Source organism: Sesamum indicum, linkage group LG1, assembly GCF_026168435.1.
Source record: "Sesamum indicum cultivar Baizhima isolate 11 linkage group LG1, ASM2616843v1, whole genome shotgun sequence".
Classification (NCBI taxonomy): domain Eukaryota; kingdom Viridiplantae; phylum Streptophyta; class Magnoliopsida; order Lamiales; family Pedaliaceae; genus Sesamum; species Sesamum indicum.
In genome coordinates this window covers 3782246-3800633 of record NC_142657.1, presented here as the reverse complement: position 1 = coordinate 3800633, position 18388 = coordinate 3782246, and the positions used below count along the sequence as shown (strand labels likewise).

At 36.6% G+C, this 18388-nt stretch overlaps 1 protein-coding gene across 1 annotated transcript; it reads right to left on the bottom strand.

Moving 5' to 3' along the window:
• Positions 1-14238: 14238 nt before the first annotated feature.
• Positions 14239-14784, bottom strand: LOC148789337 (uncharacterized). Its single transcript, XM_088879616.1, has 2 exons — positions 14566-14784; positions 14239-14385 (listed from the first exon to the last, which is right to left on the bottom strand). The coding sequence occupies exons 1-2, from the start codon at positions 14782-14784 to the stop codon at positions 14239-14241; spliced, it is 366 nt and encodes a 121-aa protein (XP_088735742.1).
• Between the last annotated feature and the right edge of the window lie 3604 nt (positions 14785-18388).

The following is an 18388-nucleotide window of genomic DNA, read 5'->3' as shown; positions in this document are numbered from 1 at the left end:
AATAAAGCATGACTAATATGGCACTTTCCAAAAGTGAATTTGTTAGTCAATAATTTTCTTTTCTAAGAATTTCTACCAACTTAATTATGGACTTGCATTGGCTGATTTTATTAAATAAAATACAAGGTCCAAAAATTTTAATCAAATACAATTTAATTAAAGCCCACTTGATTAAGTCTATTACATATTTAATCCAATTAAATAAATAAACTCAATAAGCCTTTATTAATTAATAAGTCCAACTTATTAAATAATAAGGCAAGCCCCATAAATTAATCATATTAATTTCGTCTTGGGCTTTTCAATGGATCCCTCTTAGTTATAAGTAATCCAATTACTTATGGAATTAATTCTCAATTAATATTCCTCGTCCTTTCTCGTTGATTTGTGTGTGACTTTTTATGTTCACCTTTCAGCTAGACTTGGACTAGTGTCAAACATTATTATTAATTAAATCTAATTTAATTAATAATTCTAAATCAACCCTTGATCAGAAAAGCCCGTCACTATGCGTGGCCGTCTAACAACGGTCCATGACACTAGAGACTAGGCGGATATCCATATGAACTTTTAGGCTCTCGAGTCTATACGAGTATGGCCCTTCCATCTCTCGGTCTTAGTGTAAGGCATGGAATTGGGTATCGATTTTCATCCTGGATTAGGCATCTGTGCTTAATACTTAAGATCGCAAACCACTTTTCCCTATTCGATCAAGGATTATGGCCACAGTTTTATAGAGCCTAAACACATCTTCAAGTGCATAGGAGATACCTCTTTCACGTTTTGACAGGGAACGGATCCTCTTCTTGGAACTCACCTGTCCTCGCTACATACTCTGAATGCATTGGGTAAGGCTTATGATGATCGTGTCTGTGACACAATCACCTATCCCACAGACCCAACATACAGTCATTGTGTGCACATGACTGCCTTAATTCCTCAAGTTTGAGGATTACTCCCGTACTATCGAAGCTACAAGAGGGAAAGCTCTTCTTGAATCTGAAACAAATCAACAAGAAAAGGACTGTGAAAACACATTAATTTTATTGATAAAACATAATAAAAAGCTACTGGAGAACAGAAACATAGATAAGTCAATTATCCTATACCACATTTTCCTTGGCATTTGTGTACCCTCATCACGATGTGCCGCCAGCAAGAATTCCTAGATTTAGATTCAACTACTTTGCCATTCTTTTACTTTTCTTTTTTGACAGCGGACTTGAAGCCTTACTGTTGGAGTGAAAATTGTTAATCCATGGCATAACATTATCAGCTCCCTAATGATTTCTTGATTCTAAAAATTAGTTTGCGGGGGGAAAACATCCCAAACATAGAGCTTAGCTCAAGTGATCGATATGTCATCTCTGATAAACCTATCAGAGTTCTGATTATTTATAGCATTCAATTTATTTTAAATTGTTTTACAATAACAGGAACTATAGCCCAGATCAAATAAGATGACCTAACACCAATCAGAGCACCATTTTTATGCATTATCTACTTTTTATGCCTCTTTAGTCCAATACTTTTTTCTTCTAGAGCAAAACTTATTTATATAAAAGATACCTTAAGGACTAGAAGGATCAATTCATGCCCTCTTTTTTTTCTCGTTATTTCTTCTAAACAGGTATTCAAATTCTTGGGTAATGTATTGGCCTCAAAGTCAAACATGCAGTCCATGAAAAGCCTTGTCTGCTTCCTTATTGGAGTAAAGAATGTGGAGAAGTGCTGAAGCTTTTGCTGGAAGAGATCAATTATGAACTCGTCGAATAATATTATGCAATTCTAGCTAGATTGCTTATACTTTTGTCCCTCTTCTGCATTTGAAATTGAAAGACCTCAAAGAGTGACAAAATCATTGTTGAAGAGCACCCTTCCTCAAGAGCCCCAAAGATGACTTTCCTACACATTACAACATCAAGTAGCGCAAAGTTTACATTCTCTGATACATTTCATCAAGCCCAAACCTCATACCAAATTTACTTTTATGTTGTATTTCATATTCTCCAGCACTAGCCATCGATAAATCCTAAAACCCTCCACAATGTTGCATTGTCACTTCTTCCATCCAGCCACATGACTGATCTTGCATTCCTTTCATCCTAACTCATTTCTTTTCTTCCTTTAGAAAAGATAATCAGATATTCTCTGGGCTTCAGCTTTGGAATCTTCGTGGCTTTTTCTTTCTGGTGTAGAAGAGGTACTGTTCCTAGGGCGTTCCTGATTCACTCTTGTCTGAATTTTGATGCCTCAGGGTTCTCCCTTTGGTTTCTCTTTAGATCTGCGATTTCTAACCTCAGATTTGTAAGGTCCTTTGTAGATCCGGAAGGATCTTAAGAACCTCGTCCACCTTCTGGTTCAAAGATTCTATTTTCATAGGTATATGAATTAACCTATGTCCATAGTTTTGAACTTTCTTTTAGATCTCCCTCAGATCTTGAGAGATCTTCGATGTATCCGGCTTGAGCTCTTTCCAGTCAGTTCCTTTAATCATAATTTTTAGAACTGAAATTATGTAGGAATTTATCCGTTCCGCTTCTCCTGGCTGGGATTCTACCACGGATTTCAGTGGAGTGTAGACGCTTCATTGTATTTCTTGGTAGTACCTGTCGAACTTCAAAATTTCTCAGTCATTCTTGTTTTTCTTCTGGCGTGAGAACTCTTAGATCAATCATCTTGGGACCATTGTAACACTTGTCAAGAATTTCCATGAGAAATTCTCTTCTTTGTATTTCCAGAATCTGAAAATATTTTCTATTTTCAGAATAACTCGAACTTCCGTTCGGTTCCATTTTCTCTCAAAGAGTCTCCTCCATTAGTGGATAAATAATATCAAAATATAATATAATCATATATTTTTTCAATAAACCTAGGCTCTGATACCATTTTTGGCAAGCATTAACAAAAATTGTGAAGTGAGTGCATATGGATCAAAACTGCCTTTTAAAAGTTCCACAGGGGTAAAATTGTCCAAAAATCTAGCAAAGGACTAAAAGTAAGCAATTTCGAAAGTTACTGGATCTAAATAAATATGAGCATAGTTATCGGACTAAAATTAAAATTAGGCATACTTAGCGGACTAAAATGATACTTTTCCCATAAAAGAATAATAAATAGCCATAAATAATACCATTACCCATAAGGTAATAATCCATCTAGGTAGCTATATAGAAGCACAAAATAACATATGCTCACATCTTCAAACTGTTGGACAAATGGTTCTAATATGTTATTTTATAGTCAGAGCGGACATGAGATAAGTCGTGGATGTCTGCTCTGAATATAAAATAACATGTCAAAACCATTTGTCCAATATTCTCCCACTTGGTCCAGCTATTCAATGATCAAACTTCCATCACAAAGGGGTCTAAACAAGATACATGAATCGTGGTGACATGTCTTCTATTATTGAGTAGTATCTTTTCATGTATCACAACACACCATATTTCTCATCCACGCGATGACACAACTTAATTAAATAAGCCCTATAATTATTTAGGAAACGACAATAATATTATTTTCTCAAATTGAAATGTGCACAACTGAAGTGAGAAAACACAACAATTGAATAAGAGTTTCATTAAACACAACAATTGTGTCACAATACAATCACATCATCGGGCATATTCACATTCTAGCTACATGATCTTTATTATTTTTTGGTGGCTTGTCTTTAGTCATAGGATCAGTTGGCATCAACTCAGTGCTAACGTGTTCAATGACCAGTTTTTCTTCTTTAACACGTTCCCTTATGGCCAAATGCTTAATGTGATGTGTTTCCATCGAATTCCACTTTCGTTAATTTTAGCATAAAAACAGTAGCTGAATTATTACAATATGTTCTTAATGGCTTAGAGCTCTTCAACCACATACCATGTGAAGTTGCTTTAAGGTAAGACACGAACTCAGCTTCCATAGTGGAAGTAGCAATGAAAGTCTATTTTGCACTCTCTAATGATACAACTCCACAGGCAAATGTAAAGATATAACCCAATGTTGATGTTTTTGAATCAACGAAACCAACAAAAAGTCAGAATCAAAGCACCCAACAACTTTCAGATTCTCAATTCTCCTATACATAAGCATATAATTCTTCGTCCCTTGAATATACCTCATGACTTTCTCTACATCCCTTCAGTGGTTCAAACTCAAATTACTCTGATATCTTTCCAACATCCATATGGCAAATGCAATATGAGGCCTTATACAAACTTGAGCATACATTAGGCTTCCAACAACAGAAGCATATGGGATGTCCTCCATTTGTTCCCATTTGAGGTCATTCCTTGGGCACTAGCTCAAATATATATTTTTATCCTTCACAAAGGGAGCTACACTAGGTAAACAATCTTTCATCCAAAATATTTCTAAGACCTTATTGATATAGGTTTCTTGAGATAATCCCAAAATGCATCGAGATCTATCCCTATGAATCTTGATGTCAATAACATATGATGCCTCGCCATATCTTTCATCTCAAAATTCTAAGAAAGAAATTATTTCACTTCATATAGCATACTCTTGTCATTGGTAACAAGTAAAATATCAACCACATAAAGCACAAGAAAACAAGTTTTACTCCCATTAACCTTCTGGTATATACATTGATTCTTCATACTCTCTACAAGCCCAAATGAAGACATCATGAAATTTTAAGTACCATTGGTAAGAGGCTCGTTTTAGACCATATATAGATTTCTTAAGTTTGCATACCAAGTGTCCCCCGCTGCTAGAGGAGAATCATTCAAGTTGCTTTGTGCAAACCTTTTCCTCTAGTTCACCATTCAGAAATATCATTTTCATGTCCATTTGATGCATATCCATGTAAAAAAGGGCAAACAACACAATGATATGTGCAGTGAATCTTACTTAAATGCAGGTGAAAAAGTCTCCATGTGATCGATTCCTTCCCTTTGAGTGAATCCCTTAGATAAATGTCTTGCTTTATGTCTTCCAATGTTGCGTAATGAGTCCTTTATTTTAAAGACACACTTATGCCCTATGGCTTTAAAACCATCAGGCAGCTCGACAAGATCCTAGACTTCATTTGATGACATGGAATTCATCTCTTCTTTCATAGCGTGATACCGCAAATCAGATTCCCTACTTCGCGTGGCTTGTGAAAATGTTTCAAGATCATTTTCAGCTCTAATATTATACTTGAACTCTTGTAGATATACCATATAGTCACTAGGAATTGTCGAGTTCTTTATCCGAGTAGATCTTCTTAATGTTTCATCAGCATTCTCCGAAAGAGCTTGTTGTTCAACGAGTTGTTCTATATTTTTCAGTGTATGTGGAACAACCGAATCTATTAGTTCATGATCATTAACTTTTGGAACTATTTGGATTGGTTGTTCAACACGCGTTTGAACTGTAAGAGTGTTGTAAACTACAACAATCAAGCAATTACTTGAAGTGGAATGTTGAAACTCTAAATGATCGACATCATATCTCATACTCAATCCTTTATCACTCCCATTAATCAAGTCATCTTCAAGAAACTTAACATTTCTTGATTGCACAATCCTAGTTCTATTTGATGGATAGTAAAATATGTATCCCTTAGGTCTTTTGGCATATATAATGAAATACCCACTAATGTCCTTGGATCCAGCTTCTTTTCTAGTGGATTGTAAATTCCCACCTCAAACGAATATCCCCAAATGCGTACATGCCTCTAACTCGATTTTCAACCTTTAAATAACTCAAATGGCATTTTAGAGACAACTTTAGGTGGAACTCTATTTAATATATACAACCATTTAGAGAGCTTTAGTCCCTAAGAACTTAGGAAGTTTGGAGCTAGCTATCATGCTTCGCACCATGTCCAATAATGTTCAGTTTCTTCTTTCGAGTACACCATTATGATCTGGAGAACTAGGCATGGTATATTGAGTAGCAACGCCTTGCTCTGCCAGAAACTTTGCAAAAGATCCTTGTACTTATCCACCATCAATATATCTACCAAAGTAGTCTCCACCTCAATCTAACTTCATAATTTTAATTTGTATACCAAATTATTTCTCTACTTCTGCCTTGAAAACCTTAAAAGCATTCTGTGCTTCAGTTTTATGTTCAAGTAAGCAGATAGACATGTAACGTGTATCGTCATTAATAAAGGAAATAAAGTATTTTTGTCCATACAAGTCCAAATCCAAATAACAAATATCCGTATGTATGATTTTGAATAAGTTTGACCACCTCTTGACACATTGGTTTGCTTGCCTTTAATGCAGTGCACACGAGTGTCAAAATCAGTAAACTCTAGAGCATTAAGCACTCCATCATTTATTAACTTAATTTTTTCTGTGGATATGTGTCACAATCTCCAATGCCACAGAATAGAGGAATCCTCATTCATAACACTTCTTTCCATGTTAGCATTATCATCAACATGTAATGTGTAAAGTGAATCGCTCTGCAAATTAATATGGTAAGAACCATAGACAATGTACCATTCCCAACGAGTTGAGCATTATAAAACAAAGTAACACCATCTCCACAGTTAAAGGAATATTCATAAGGTACAAGTCTTGAATTCGAAATTAATTTTCTAGAGAAAAAGTCTTTTCCTATACTAGTACAAAGCCACTATTAAAAACTAGTCCATGCGAACCTATCTTGTTGTCTAAATAGATGTAGCATTCACTTTCCACTAGCTTTCTTAGATTTTTCAAACCCTTCAAAGAATTTGTGGCATTGATTGTAGAACCAAAATCAATTTAGAATTTGTTATGTGTCCCTTTTTTTACAAAAGAAACACTTGAACTCCTTCCCTTTTCATTTAACTTTATCCTTATTCTTTTCTTGTTTAGCCATATGCACACTTTCCCAAGCCTCCATAGACAAATTCTCTTACTTGCATAGACATGGTCATGAGTTTATTAATTGACCATTTATGCTTATGTCTGTTGTAAGAGATTTTGAAAAGAGCATATTGAGGTGGCAAAGTATTCAAAATATAATGCACAAAAGACTTAATTTAAGCCATAATATCTCTCAATTTTATAATGTGCTCACACACACCACTTAAATCCCTGAGCTTTTTAGAAGTAAAACTCATAATCAAGGTGCTGACAAGTGCTTTATCTAAAGACACAAACTGATAATCTATGGCTTTCATCAACTTACAACATTATCATGCTGATCCGCTGACCCCTGAATACTGGCCGAGATTTTAATTTTTATAAGTATCACGCTGAGGCGATTGAATCGCTTCAACTTTTTATAAAGATCAACCTCATCAGGCTGGCTAGTTTTAGTAATGGGAGTCAGTTCATCTTTTTTTATAGCATAGTCAATGTCTATCCCGCCCAAATGAAGAAGAGTTCTCTCCTTCTACACTTTATAATTATCACCTCTTAACTCGGGAGTATCACACTTCATATCAAAGAAATTCATAAGTTGAAAGACTGCACTATAATATACATGCTTATGTCACAAAATAGAGACAATAAAGTTAATCATATCTTATCAATATAAAATATATGATAAATGAATCAACAACAAGAATTACCTGTGGGCTAAATTCCTAACTCAATGATCCATATGCCTTTATAATGAAACTATCAAATTACATTCCGTTTGTCAGTCCATGTGGGCAAAATCAAGAAATATAACATAATATTTCATCCTAATTAATCGTATAAGTGCAACAAAATCCCTATGGGATGATCTCATTGCATCAGATATGATCAATTCACAAATAATGCCCTTTTAATATGTATATGATCTTGAATCCTCAAAGCATAAACATAAATTAAAGATATTGTGGCTGGCTTTAATTAATAAAAATGTAGATCGCAAAGCATTAAACTCCATGAATCAATTTGATTCAAGTATTTATAACAGTTATATGTACAATAAATCCCATGATACATACATTTTGAAGCACAATAAATAGATGACAGTCTTTAATTGCATAAGTTATATATAAAACTTTAGATTCTCAAGAATCCAATATTATGATCAAATCAAAACAAAGATAAAGCATGCTCTGATATCAAATGAAAGCATAATAGATAGGTCGAAGGAAACAACATGGTCGAAACATAAATTCATCTAAACATCAACATAATCCAACATAATTGCTAGCAAAATTTATATCTAGCATATGTATATATATATCACATCATATACATATTAGATTATTGAGTGTGAAAATGAATATTTTACGATACTTACCTCCAGCATTTGATTCAAATGCAAATCTATAAAGAAAATCAGAAGATTGAAGGAAAATTGATGTTTGATTTTCCAACATCAATTTTCCTACAGTCTTCCAATTTCTTTATAGATTTGCATTAAAACTAATGATTGGAGGTAAGTATCCTAAAATATTCACTTCCATACTCAATAATCTGATATGTATATGATGTGATTAATACAAATATATTAAATCGAAATTTTGCGAGCAATTGTGTTGGATTATGCTAATGTTCAGATGAATTGATGTTTCGACCATCTCATTTCTTGTGGCCTTTTTATTATGCTTTCAAAAGCAACAAAACATTCCCTTCCATAAATTCTCTTGTGATCTACACATCACCTCTCCTAAGCTAATCTTGAGAGTTACAAAACTGGTGTTGGAAAATTGAACCTTGCGAAGAGCAGCTTATATCCTCATCGTACATTGTTTCATATACTTACAAGCCCCCATCAAACCTCCTCATATGTTCATCCTGCATCTCAATATATAGTGCTAATAAAATAATCAAGAAACTTTTATGATCAAGCAGCTATTTTGTTCCGCAAATCACCACCAGAATTGGAAATCTGCAATCCTCTCAAGTTAAAATAACACAACATTCCACTTGTTAGTTCAAGAAAATGATAGATTTATCTAACACTTCAAACCATCATGAATTAATGGTGAAAACCAGTTTATGTTTTTTAATCTCAATGTCCACCCTACATACACACCTACTACTAAGCTTGTCAACGGGCCAACATTGCCCAGACCCAAACCCATAGTTTTAATTGAGGCCAAACCGATTAAATTCAAACAATTGGGTCTTGATCAAGTAAAATAAATGGTCCTTACCCAAACTAAAATCTTTCCTAATTTCTCTTTACTCTTTAAAATCTTTCCTAATTTCTCTTTACTCTTTAGCGCCACCAAATGTGAAGACAGAACCTCAGTTACCACCCTCCCAAGTCTCATATCTCCATCTCCTCCATTGCTCCCATCTTTGTTGCCTCTGCAGCCTCAGCCTCAAGAAAGAAGTAAGTGTTTATGTGTGTGTCTGTTCACGCCCATCTCAAGTCTCAACTTTTTTGGGGTTTTTCTTTTATGTGTGTGAATTAGGCTTTTTTTGTTCTTGAACAATATGTGAAGAGGGATTTTCTTGGGAAGAAAAGGAGATAACTTTGTGTCCATTCTTGATCCTTTGAAGGTTTTGGAGTTAGGATATCTTGAATTGTTGAGAGCTTTTCTTTTGTGTTGAAATCTTGAGATATTGAGAGGGATTTCATGGGGTTGAATTGCAAGAGTCCTATTATTTCTAAGAAAATTTAAATTGCACAACATGAATCACTTGTTAGTAATTTTGGGTTCATCCAGTTGGGATATGCACACATTTCTGTTGTTTGAGCATTACTATCTTTTAAATTGTTGTTATAGTCTCAATATTTGGTTGCAATATAACCATCAAAACAAGCTATATGTCTATCTTAAGATTGTTCTATATAGCTTCCAATGTGGATGTAGCTTTCAGAGATATTCAAACAAGCTTCTGTTTTTGCTAATGCTTCATCCCCATAAAATTTTTGCCTTGAAATGCATCCATCTCTAGGTAATTCAAACCTATTCATATGTCAGTGGAAGTTTTTAATCAGTTGACATTTATATAAATCCAATAAAATATAATTTCAAGTATTAGGGTAGTGGTGCTTATGCATTGCAGATAAAGTTGTTAGTTAATTTGAATAAGTCCTTCTAACAACGAGAACATATGTGGGAAACTCCAGGTGATGGTTTTCGTCGAGGAAACTTGCGACTAGGAAGATTCTGTTTAATTGTGTTAAGTTATTAGAATCAGTTCCTTTGTAGTCCCCATTGTGCCTAGCTAGAGCTAGTTAGGAAAAGAATGAATGCATGTTCTAACTTACCCAATCATCATATTCATTTATACTAATGTAATCTATTAATGTGTGATTACAAATTCTCTAACTTCTTAGTAAGTCATATTTTCAATCTATTCATCAAAAGTGCAAAACTCTCAAATTCAAGAGAGTAAAACCCAACTCCATTGTAGAGAGTATGGAGAAGAAAGTAGGAACTTTCATAAAATTATCAAGCAACCAAAAAAAGATGTACAATCAGTCCTATATACACAAACAGAAAAGAATCTGCTAACTAACCATATCCACAAAAAATAGAAAAATAACAAACTCAGCAACAAACTAACTAACTGACTGTACAATGGAAAAAATACAAGTGATCGGAGGTTGCTAGCGACCTCCAAGACAGCGACCCCAACGAGCGAGCTTGTAGGGAAGGCGACGTCATGAGAAGGGCGACCTCCTAGACAGCGACCTCGTGAGACGGCGACCTCTCTTTACAGCCCCCCCTCAAGATGGAGCCGAGGAAGAGAGACCCAGCTTGGGAAGGAAGCGAGCAAAATCATTAGCAGTGAGGGACTTCGTGAAGAGGTCGGCCACCTGTGCGGACCCAGGAATGTGGGAAAGAGCGATAAAGCCAAGTTTGAACTAGTCGCGGACTAGATGGCAATCAATCTCCAGATGCTTGGTGCGTTCATGGAAGACAGGATTAGTAGTGATGCGTACGGCGCCTTGTTGTCGCACCAGAACGGGATGGGAAGAGGAACATGGATGTTGAGGTCGCGGAGCAAGAAAGAAATCCAACGGAGTTCGCTAACTGCGGAAGCCATACTGCGATACTCCACCTCAATAGAAGACTGTGAGACAGTGACCTATTTTTTTGTTTTCCAAGATACAAGCGAGCTCCCAAGAAATATACAGAAACTAGTAATGGAGCGTCAAGAATTGAGGCAGGAAGCCTAAGATGCATCAGAGTAAGCACAAAGCTGATCAAAGCTTTTGGAAGAAAAGAATAAACCAGTGGACGGAGTTCCTTTAAGGTAGCGTAATACGTGGAGAGCACCAGACCAGTGAGATGTGAGAGGTGCTTGGAGGAACTGACTGAGCTGTTGGACAGCAAATGAAATGTTAGGACGAGTAAAGCCCAGGTACAAGAGACGACCTGCAAGTCGCCTGAAGACACCAGGGTCAGGAAGCAAGGACCTATCATCACAAACCAGTTTCAGACCAGAGGGCAAAGGAGTAGGTGAGGGCTTGGCTTAAAGCATTGAGGTGTCAGCCAAGATGTCCTCAAGATATTTGTGTTGTGTCACGTGAATGCCATAGGAAGAACGAGCAAGTTCTAGACCAAGGAAATACTTGACCGGGCCAAGATCCTTGATAGTGAAAAGTTGATCCAGATATCTCTTGACAGAGTGAAGAGCGACCTCGGAGGACCCGGTGAGTAGGATATCATCAACATAGACCAGAAGAGCAGTGAACTAAGGTCTGTATTCTTGATGAAAAGGCAGTGCACGTGGCTGGACTGAGTAAACCCAAAACTGAGAAGCTTGTTGGTGAAGTCAAGATTCCATTCTCTCGAAGCCTGCTTGAGGCCATAAAGAGATTTCCTCAACTTGTAGACAAAACTAGGAGGTACATTGGGAAGACCTTCAGGAGGTAAACGTCCCGGTCCAGAAAACCATGAAGGCATTGTTAATGTCCAGCTGTAGTAAGGGCCAAGAGCGAGAAGCTACCAAAGACAAAAGAATGCGAACCGTAACAGACTTAGCCACAGGGAAAAAGGAATCCAGATAATCAACTCCCTCGATCTGACTGTATCCCTTTGCGACCAGTAGGGCTTTATATTGATCAATCGAATCGTCTGGGTTAAGCTTCAACTTATACACCCAGCGTGACCTGATAGGTCACTTCCCAGATGGTAGTGGGGCAAGGACCCAGGTATTGTTGGCAGCTAGGGCTGCGAGCTCCTGATTCATGGCGTCGACCCAGTTCGCATCCTTGCAAGCCTGCAGGCAAGATCTTGGCTCCTGCAAAACAGATACGTGGGCAATAAAATGCATATGCCTAGCACTCTAAGATGAGGGGATACAAGGGGTGAGAGGAGGAACAGTGATAGGCATAATCACTGAGCCAAGGAGGTCATGAGGAAATCCTTTGCGACCTACGAAGAGGAATAGTGGAAACAGGAGGTGGAGGAGTGGGAGATTGTGATTTAGTAAAGATAGAAGGGGAAGAGCGATCTGGGTCACAACCTGACCGAGGAGGAATGTCAGCGTTGAAGTCAGAGATAGGGAGAGGTAAGGTAGCGACCTGAGTGAGATCGGGTTAGCCAGGAGGAGCGACCTAGAAAGGAAAAAGATGCTCATGAAAAATGACGTCCCTAGACGCGTAGAGGGTCTGCTAACTGATATCAAAGACTTTATAGGCTTTCTTAGAATGACAATACCCAAGGAAAATACACTTAGTGGCTCGTTCATCAAACTTGTGTTTATGAGGTCGTATGTTTGTGGCATAGCACAAACAGCCGAAGACCCTTATACGGGAGAGGTTGGGTAGTTTATTGTAGAGGACCTCGAAGGGTGATTTCCACTTAAGAACATGAGTAGGTAATCTGTTTATAAGGTAGGTTGCAGTGAGGATGGACTCACCCCAAAAACGTTCGAGGAGATGTGATTGAAAAGTAAGGCACGAGTTACTAAGATGACATGTTTGTGCTTACGTTCCACTACCCCATTTTGTTGAGGTGTGTAAGGACAAGAAGTTTGGTGTATAATGCCTAGGGACTGGAAGGACTGACAGTGAGAGTTAACGAACTCGGTTCCATTGTCCGAATAGACGACCTGAACACGTTTTTAAAATTGAGTTTGCACCATGGTGAGGAAATTGCATAGAGTTTGTGATGTTTGCGATTTGTATTTGAGGAGATACGTCCAAGTGGCTCTACTGTAGTCATCTACTATAGTGAGAAAGTAGTAACAGCCAGTAAGCGAACTAATGTGGTAGGGAGCCCACAGGTCGACATGCACGAGTTCGAAGGTGGATGATGAGGTCGTGGCGCTATCAGGGAAAGGTAATCTCTGTTGCTTGGCTAAGGGGCAGACATCACAAGTTTGAGTAAGAGTAGCTGAATTATATTTTATTTCTGGAATATGAAGATCCTTGAGTACAATAGAAGAAGGGTGACCCAAACGTTTGTGCCATACATCATTGAGTTCGCTAACATGAAATACAGAGCAGGAGATGTTTTTCTTAACAAAACACTGATTACATTAGGATCAAACAAGGTCGCATCTAGACAGTACAGATTTTTAACTAGCTTGCCAACAGCTATGATGTTCTTACTCTTTCGTTCCTGAAAGAATCAATGAGATGGGTAAAAAATCACCTCAACAAGTGATGATGAGCAAACTTTATGAACAGATAAAAGATTAAATTTAAAGGATGGCACAAACAGCACATCAGTAAAAGTGAATTTTTCGTGGAGTATGACGCTCCCGATATGAGTAACAGATTGAGAAGTGCCATCAAGCAGATGAATAAGGGTAGGATGTGTGAGTGAAGAAACATTACTCAGAGTGTTAGTGCTGCCACATATGTGATTAGTAGCCCCCCTATTTATAATCCAAGAAGATAAAATGTTACCTCTAGAAATAATTAAGGCTCGATTCATACCTGCAAAGTCATCTACATGAGCAAGGTTCCCCTGTGCAGGCGATTGCATGGTAGTGCGCATCAGTGTTATTAGTTCCTGTAGCAGTTCCTCCTTTGTGCTAGTCTGTCCCAGGTCGTGCTTCTCAGTCGCGACCTGGGCCACGATCTCCCTGTTGCTACCTCCATTACTCTTTCTTTTGTCAGTGAGCTCCTTATACCATCGGGTGTCCCATGGAGCTTGAAGCATGTGGTCTGACTATGGCCATGTCGCTGACAATGTGCACAATACAAGGATCGCTTATCAGTACCAAACCTCTTCTTCTTAGGTCGTGTCGCTCCCCTCACATTCAAAGCCATGTTTTCAGATTCGGCCATCTCCAGCTCAAGCCTCTTCTGTTTTTCCACACTCTGCACGATGGAATACGCTTTGTTGATGGAAGGCACCGGCTCCATCACCAACAATTGATGCCGTACATTTTCAAAGGCATCACTGAGGCCCATCAGGAATTGCATTAGCTACGTAAGAGCAGTTGAATCCTCTACGGCTTTCCAAACCCCACATGTGCACCCACTGCAGGTGCATTGCGGCGTGGGCTTCAATTCCGCCATCTCATCCCACAATCTTTTCATATTTGTGAAATAGGAAGACAAAGGAAGATTTCCCTGCATCATAGAACAAATTTCTCGTTGAATCTGATATAATTGTGGCCCATTGCACTCACCATAACGCTGTTCGAGGTCAAGCCAAAGGCTTCATGAAGACTTTGTGTACATGAAAGCCAAAGTCTTCATGAAAGCCCCCACAATCTCCTTCGAAATGGAATTCAAAATTCAGGTTGTCACCATGCTATCAACCCGAATCCATTGTTCGAAGAAAGGATCACTTGGGTGTGGCTTCTCACAGGTTCCGTCAATGAACCCTATCTTCATTTTGGCACGAAGTGCCCTTTTGATTCCAGAGCTCCAGTTAAGATAATTATTGCCAGTGAGAGGTGCACCCACCAATATCATTCCAAGATGATCGGACCTATGAAGTTGTAGCTTCTCGGGCAAAGCCTCCATTTTTGTGTTTCGCAATCATCGATAGTTGCCGAAATATAAAGGTACCGTATGCAGAGTCCTTCAAAAGAAGGCCCTGATACCATGCAAAACTCTAAAAATTCAAGAGAGTAAAACCCAACTCCATTGTAGAGAGTATGGAGAAGAAAGTATGAATTTTCATAAAATTATCAAGCAACCAAAAAAAGATGTACAATCAGTCCTATATATACAAATGGAAAAGAATTTGCTAACTAACCATATCCACAAAAAAATAGAAAAATAACAGACTCAGCAACAAACTAACTAACTGACTGTACAATGGAAAAAATACAAGTGATACCTCCAAGACAGCGACCCCAACAAGCGAGCTTCTTGGGAAGGCGACGTCATGAGAAGGGCGACCTCCTAGACAGCAACCTCGTGAGAAGGCGACCTCTGTTACAAAAAGTCATAATTCCAGTCTTTCCCCTTTTGTGTTCTGAGGTTTATTTTGATAATCTGGAGAAAGTGGGTATCACAGAAGTAGAACACTTTTATACGGTTGGCTTTAAACCCAAAGGGTTTATGATTAGCACACTAGCACACATCGTATTGACTGTTTGGATATCTAAAGTCAATATGTTGTTTTTGTTCAAAATCAATAAAATGCTATCTCAAGGTCCAAATTTATTGAAAATTTGCAATAATGATATTATAGTTTGATTCTTGTTTATGTTTTTAATCTTTTGGGGTATCAAACATGTTTACAATGGTAGGGAAGTAGAAGGGATCATTCTGTGTAGTGATTTGTGGAGTGAAGAAAGATGAACACGATGACCAAAAGGAGTTTGCAGTCTATGAAGGCTTATGTGAAGCATAAAAGAGTAATGAAGTGTTGATTACTTTTTATCCCTTGGTATTAATCAATTTGTGTTATGTTGTTTACATGGTTAGTCTAAGTACAAGTTTCTAGGATTTATATGGCAAATGGCTAAAATTTGTAAGGTTAGTGGGGAATTTGAGAATCTTTGATGGGAATCCCTGATGGATTTTTTATTAAATTTGCATAAGAGATGGATAGAGAAGAAAAATAATTTGAGTTGAGATGTTATGTTCTTGATTTCTGCAAATCTTTGATGGCAATCCAGATTGATTGTATTTATGAATTCTCTAGACTCGCCTAATATTGTAAAATTTCCTACCATAAAAATATATATATATATATACTCGAGTTTGGACCCGATCCAAAAAGTTCAAGTCTTGAACCCATTGGGCCTATATACTAATTATCGCCTTGGATATTTTTAAGGTATAGGACTGATTAGGGCATTACATCCGTACATAGTGTTCAAGTCAAATGTAAGTGAATCCAAGTAACCTAAGTTCTGTCCATACCTGTAAAACGGGGTCTTCACTATCTAATAAGACATTGCATTACACAACAAAAATCAAGTCTAAAAGCTTTCTGTCCTAATAAAACTCTCAACTGTGAGTTTCCATCTTGATTGGCATAAATCTCAAGACCATGATACTATATTTTAATGTAGATCATAATTTTCTTTCACAAATTTTAAGGAGATTGCACATTTGTTTTAACAACAAATGTCAATCTTTTGATCGATGTTTGAAATGAAGAATTAGATAATTGTCTGCATTCATAAGAATCGTAACCACTTTCTATTTAAATTTATAAAATTGATTTGGTTCATTTTATTCTAGTATCATTTTTTTCCCTTGTAGACTCAAAATTTATATAAAAACATCTATTCGAGTTTTAGAGTTGATTTGGTTCAAGTAGAGGAGAGAGGAAGTGAAAAGGCAAAGAGGAATGAAAGAATAATAGTTTTTCTTCAAGTTGTTTAGCATGATTGGAAATGAAATAAATCTCAAATACTTTTCCTTGTTTGGTATGAGAAAAATAGATTGAGAAAAAAAAAATAATTTTATTGATTAAGCATTTCTCTTTATTTTGTATTAGATAATAAATAAGTTAATATTATACTAAAATAATTTTTAGTATATGAAAAAAATTTAAACCCTTATTAACAAAAATATTCATCAAACAAGAAGAAGAATAATTTTTATTAATAAAAATATTCATGAACATGAGTATTGATGGAGCAAAAAATCAAACTAGAAATGGAAAAGATACCGAACAAGGAAAAAATTTAATGAAAAAGGAAAAAGTCGACATTCCAAGAAAGGTAGGTATTGAAATAGAAAAGGTTGACTTACAAAATTAGAGTAATATTATATTAGTATAAATACCCCATTTATCATTGATATCGGGGGAGGAAAAAAAAGAAAAAAAAAAAAAAAAAGCTTATATTGAACTCTAATATAATGGTGTTGGATTTCACCCCTAATTAATAAAACCTAGTTGATCTCATTTTTTTGTACCATCAACTTGGCACCGTTTGTTGGGAACCACCAAATTTTCTTTTGAATTTGAAAAATACGGTGAAAAATCCCAACAAAAATAGTTATATATATATATATATATATATATATATATATATATTAAAGATTCAAGCATCTCACATGGAAGAAATGTTGGGGAACTTGAGGAAATGGCCTTGCTTAGCCGCATCCACTCATTTTGCATTAGCACTCACCGTGCCGCAAAGTCAAAAGTCAAGCTTTCTTGAGGCACATAATACCCCTCATAGCTAAATGAAAATCAAGCTTCCTTGAGGCGCATAATACGCCCCATGACTAAATGAAAGTTAAGCTTTCTTGAGGCTCATAATCGCTACCTTTAAGAACAACAACTTCCTATTATCTCTCTAAAGGCTCCTAGAAAATTCACTGTAGGGAAACTATAAGGAGGGGTTCTAGAAGGGGCTTAAATAATTAGACCTTCCTATTCGCATAAGTGATAAAGGAGGACTTGCTGATTATTGGGATTGGTAAGCGGAATCAGCAATAATACTAAAAAAAAAAAATAAGAGGATTTCCCTAAAAAAACACCCCGAAAACCTAATAAGGGAAAAAGTGCTTAAGGTCGTCCAGAAAATAATCCTCAGAATAATAATTTATGACTAAAAGCGGAAAGGTATTACTGGAGCGGGCTGCTCTGAAATAGACCAACTTAGAGCAAGACTACCGAATATAGATTCTCGGATGCACTATACGGTGGGTGCACTCTATATCTAGGATAGGTTCTTGGATATGCGGCTTAGAAAAACATGATGATAGAAACAATAAAACGCCCCAAGCTAAATAATGCCCTGAAGTAAGGAAGAAATATGAACTCATTTCTCATACAAGAAATAAACATACATAGTCAAAATAACAAAATAAATAAAGCATACAGAAAAGCCCATGAACATTACAGTTCAAAACTCAAAATAAAGTTAACGCCGAAGTAGCGACAAAGCTTTTAATCATATAAACCTTGCATTAAAATTACCATCAAGTAACACTATCTTGACCCTTAATAACCAAATTAATAGTGGATCTAGCTAGTCACAATGATCTTCTCATACTTAGCTTATAAATTTTTACCATCGGCACCTTAAACCAGAACAGGCCTGAGAAAGAGCCCATTTTAACATCCACAATTTTTAATACACAATAAGAGACTAATTGGTAAGTATTAAAGGAATTTAAATTATTTGACTATAGGTTGAAATTTTAGTAAATT

Coding starts and splice junctions, on each gene's coding strand:
- LOC148789337 (XM_088879616.1), bottom strand. CDS start 14,784: ATGGAGGCTTTGCCCGAGAAGCTACAACTTCATAGGTCCGATCATCTT. Junction 14,386..14,565: donor GGATTCGGGTTGATAGCATG/GTGACAACCTGA, acceptor TCTATGATGCAG/GGAAATCTTCCTTTGTCTTC.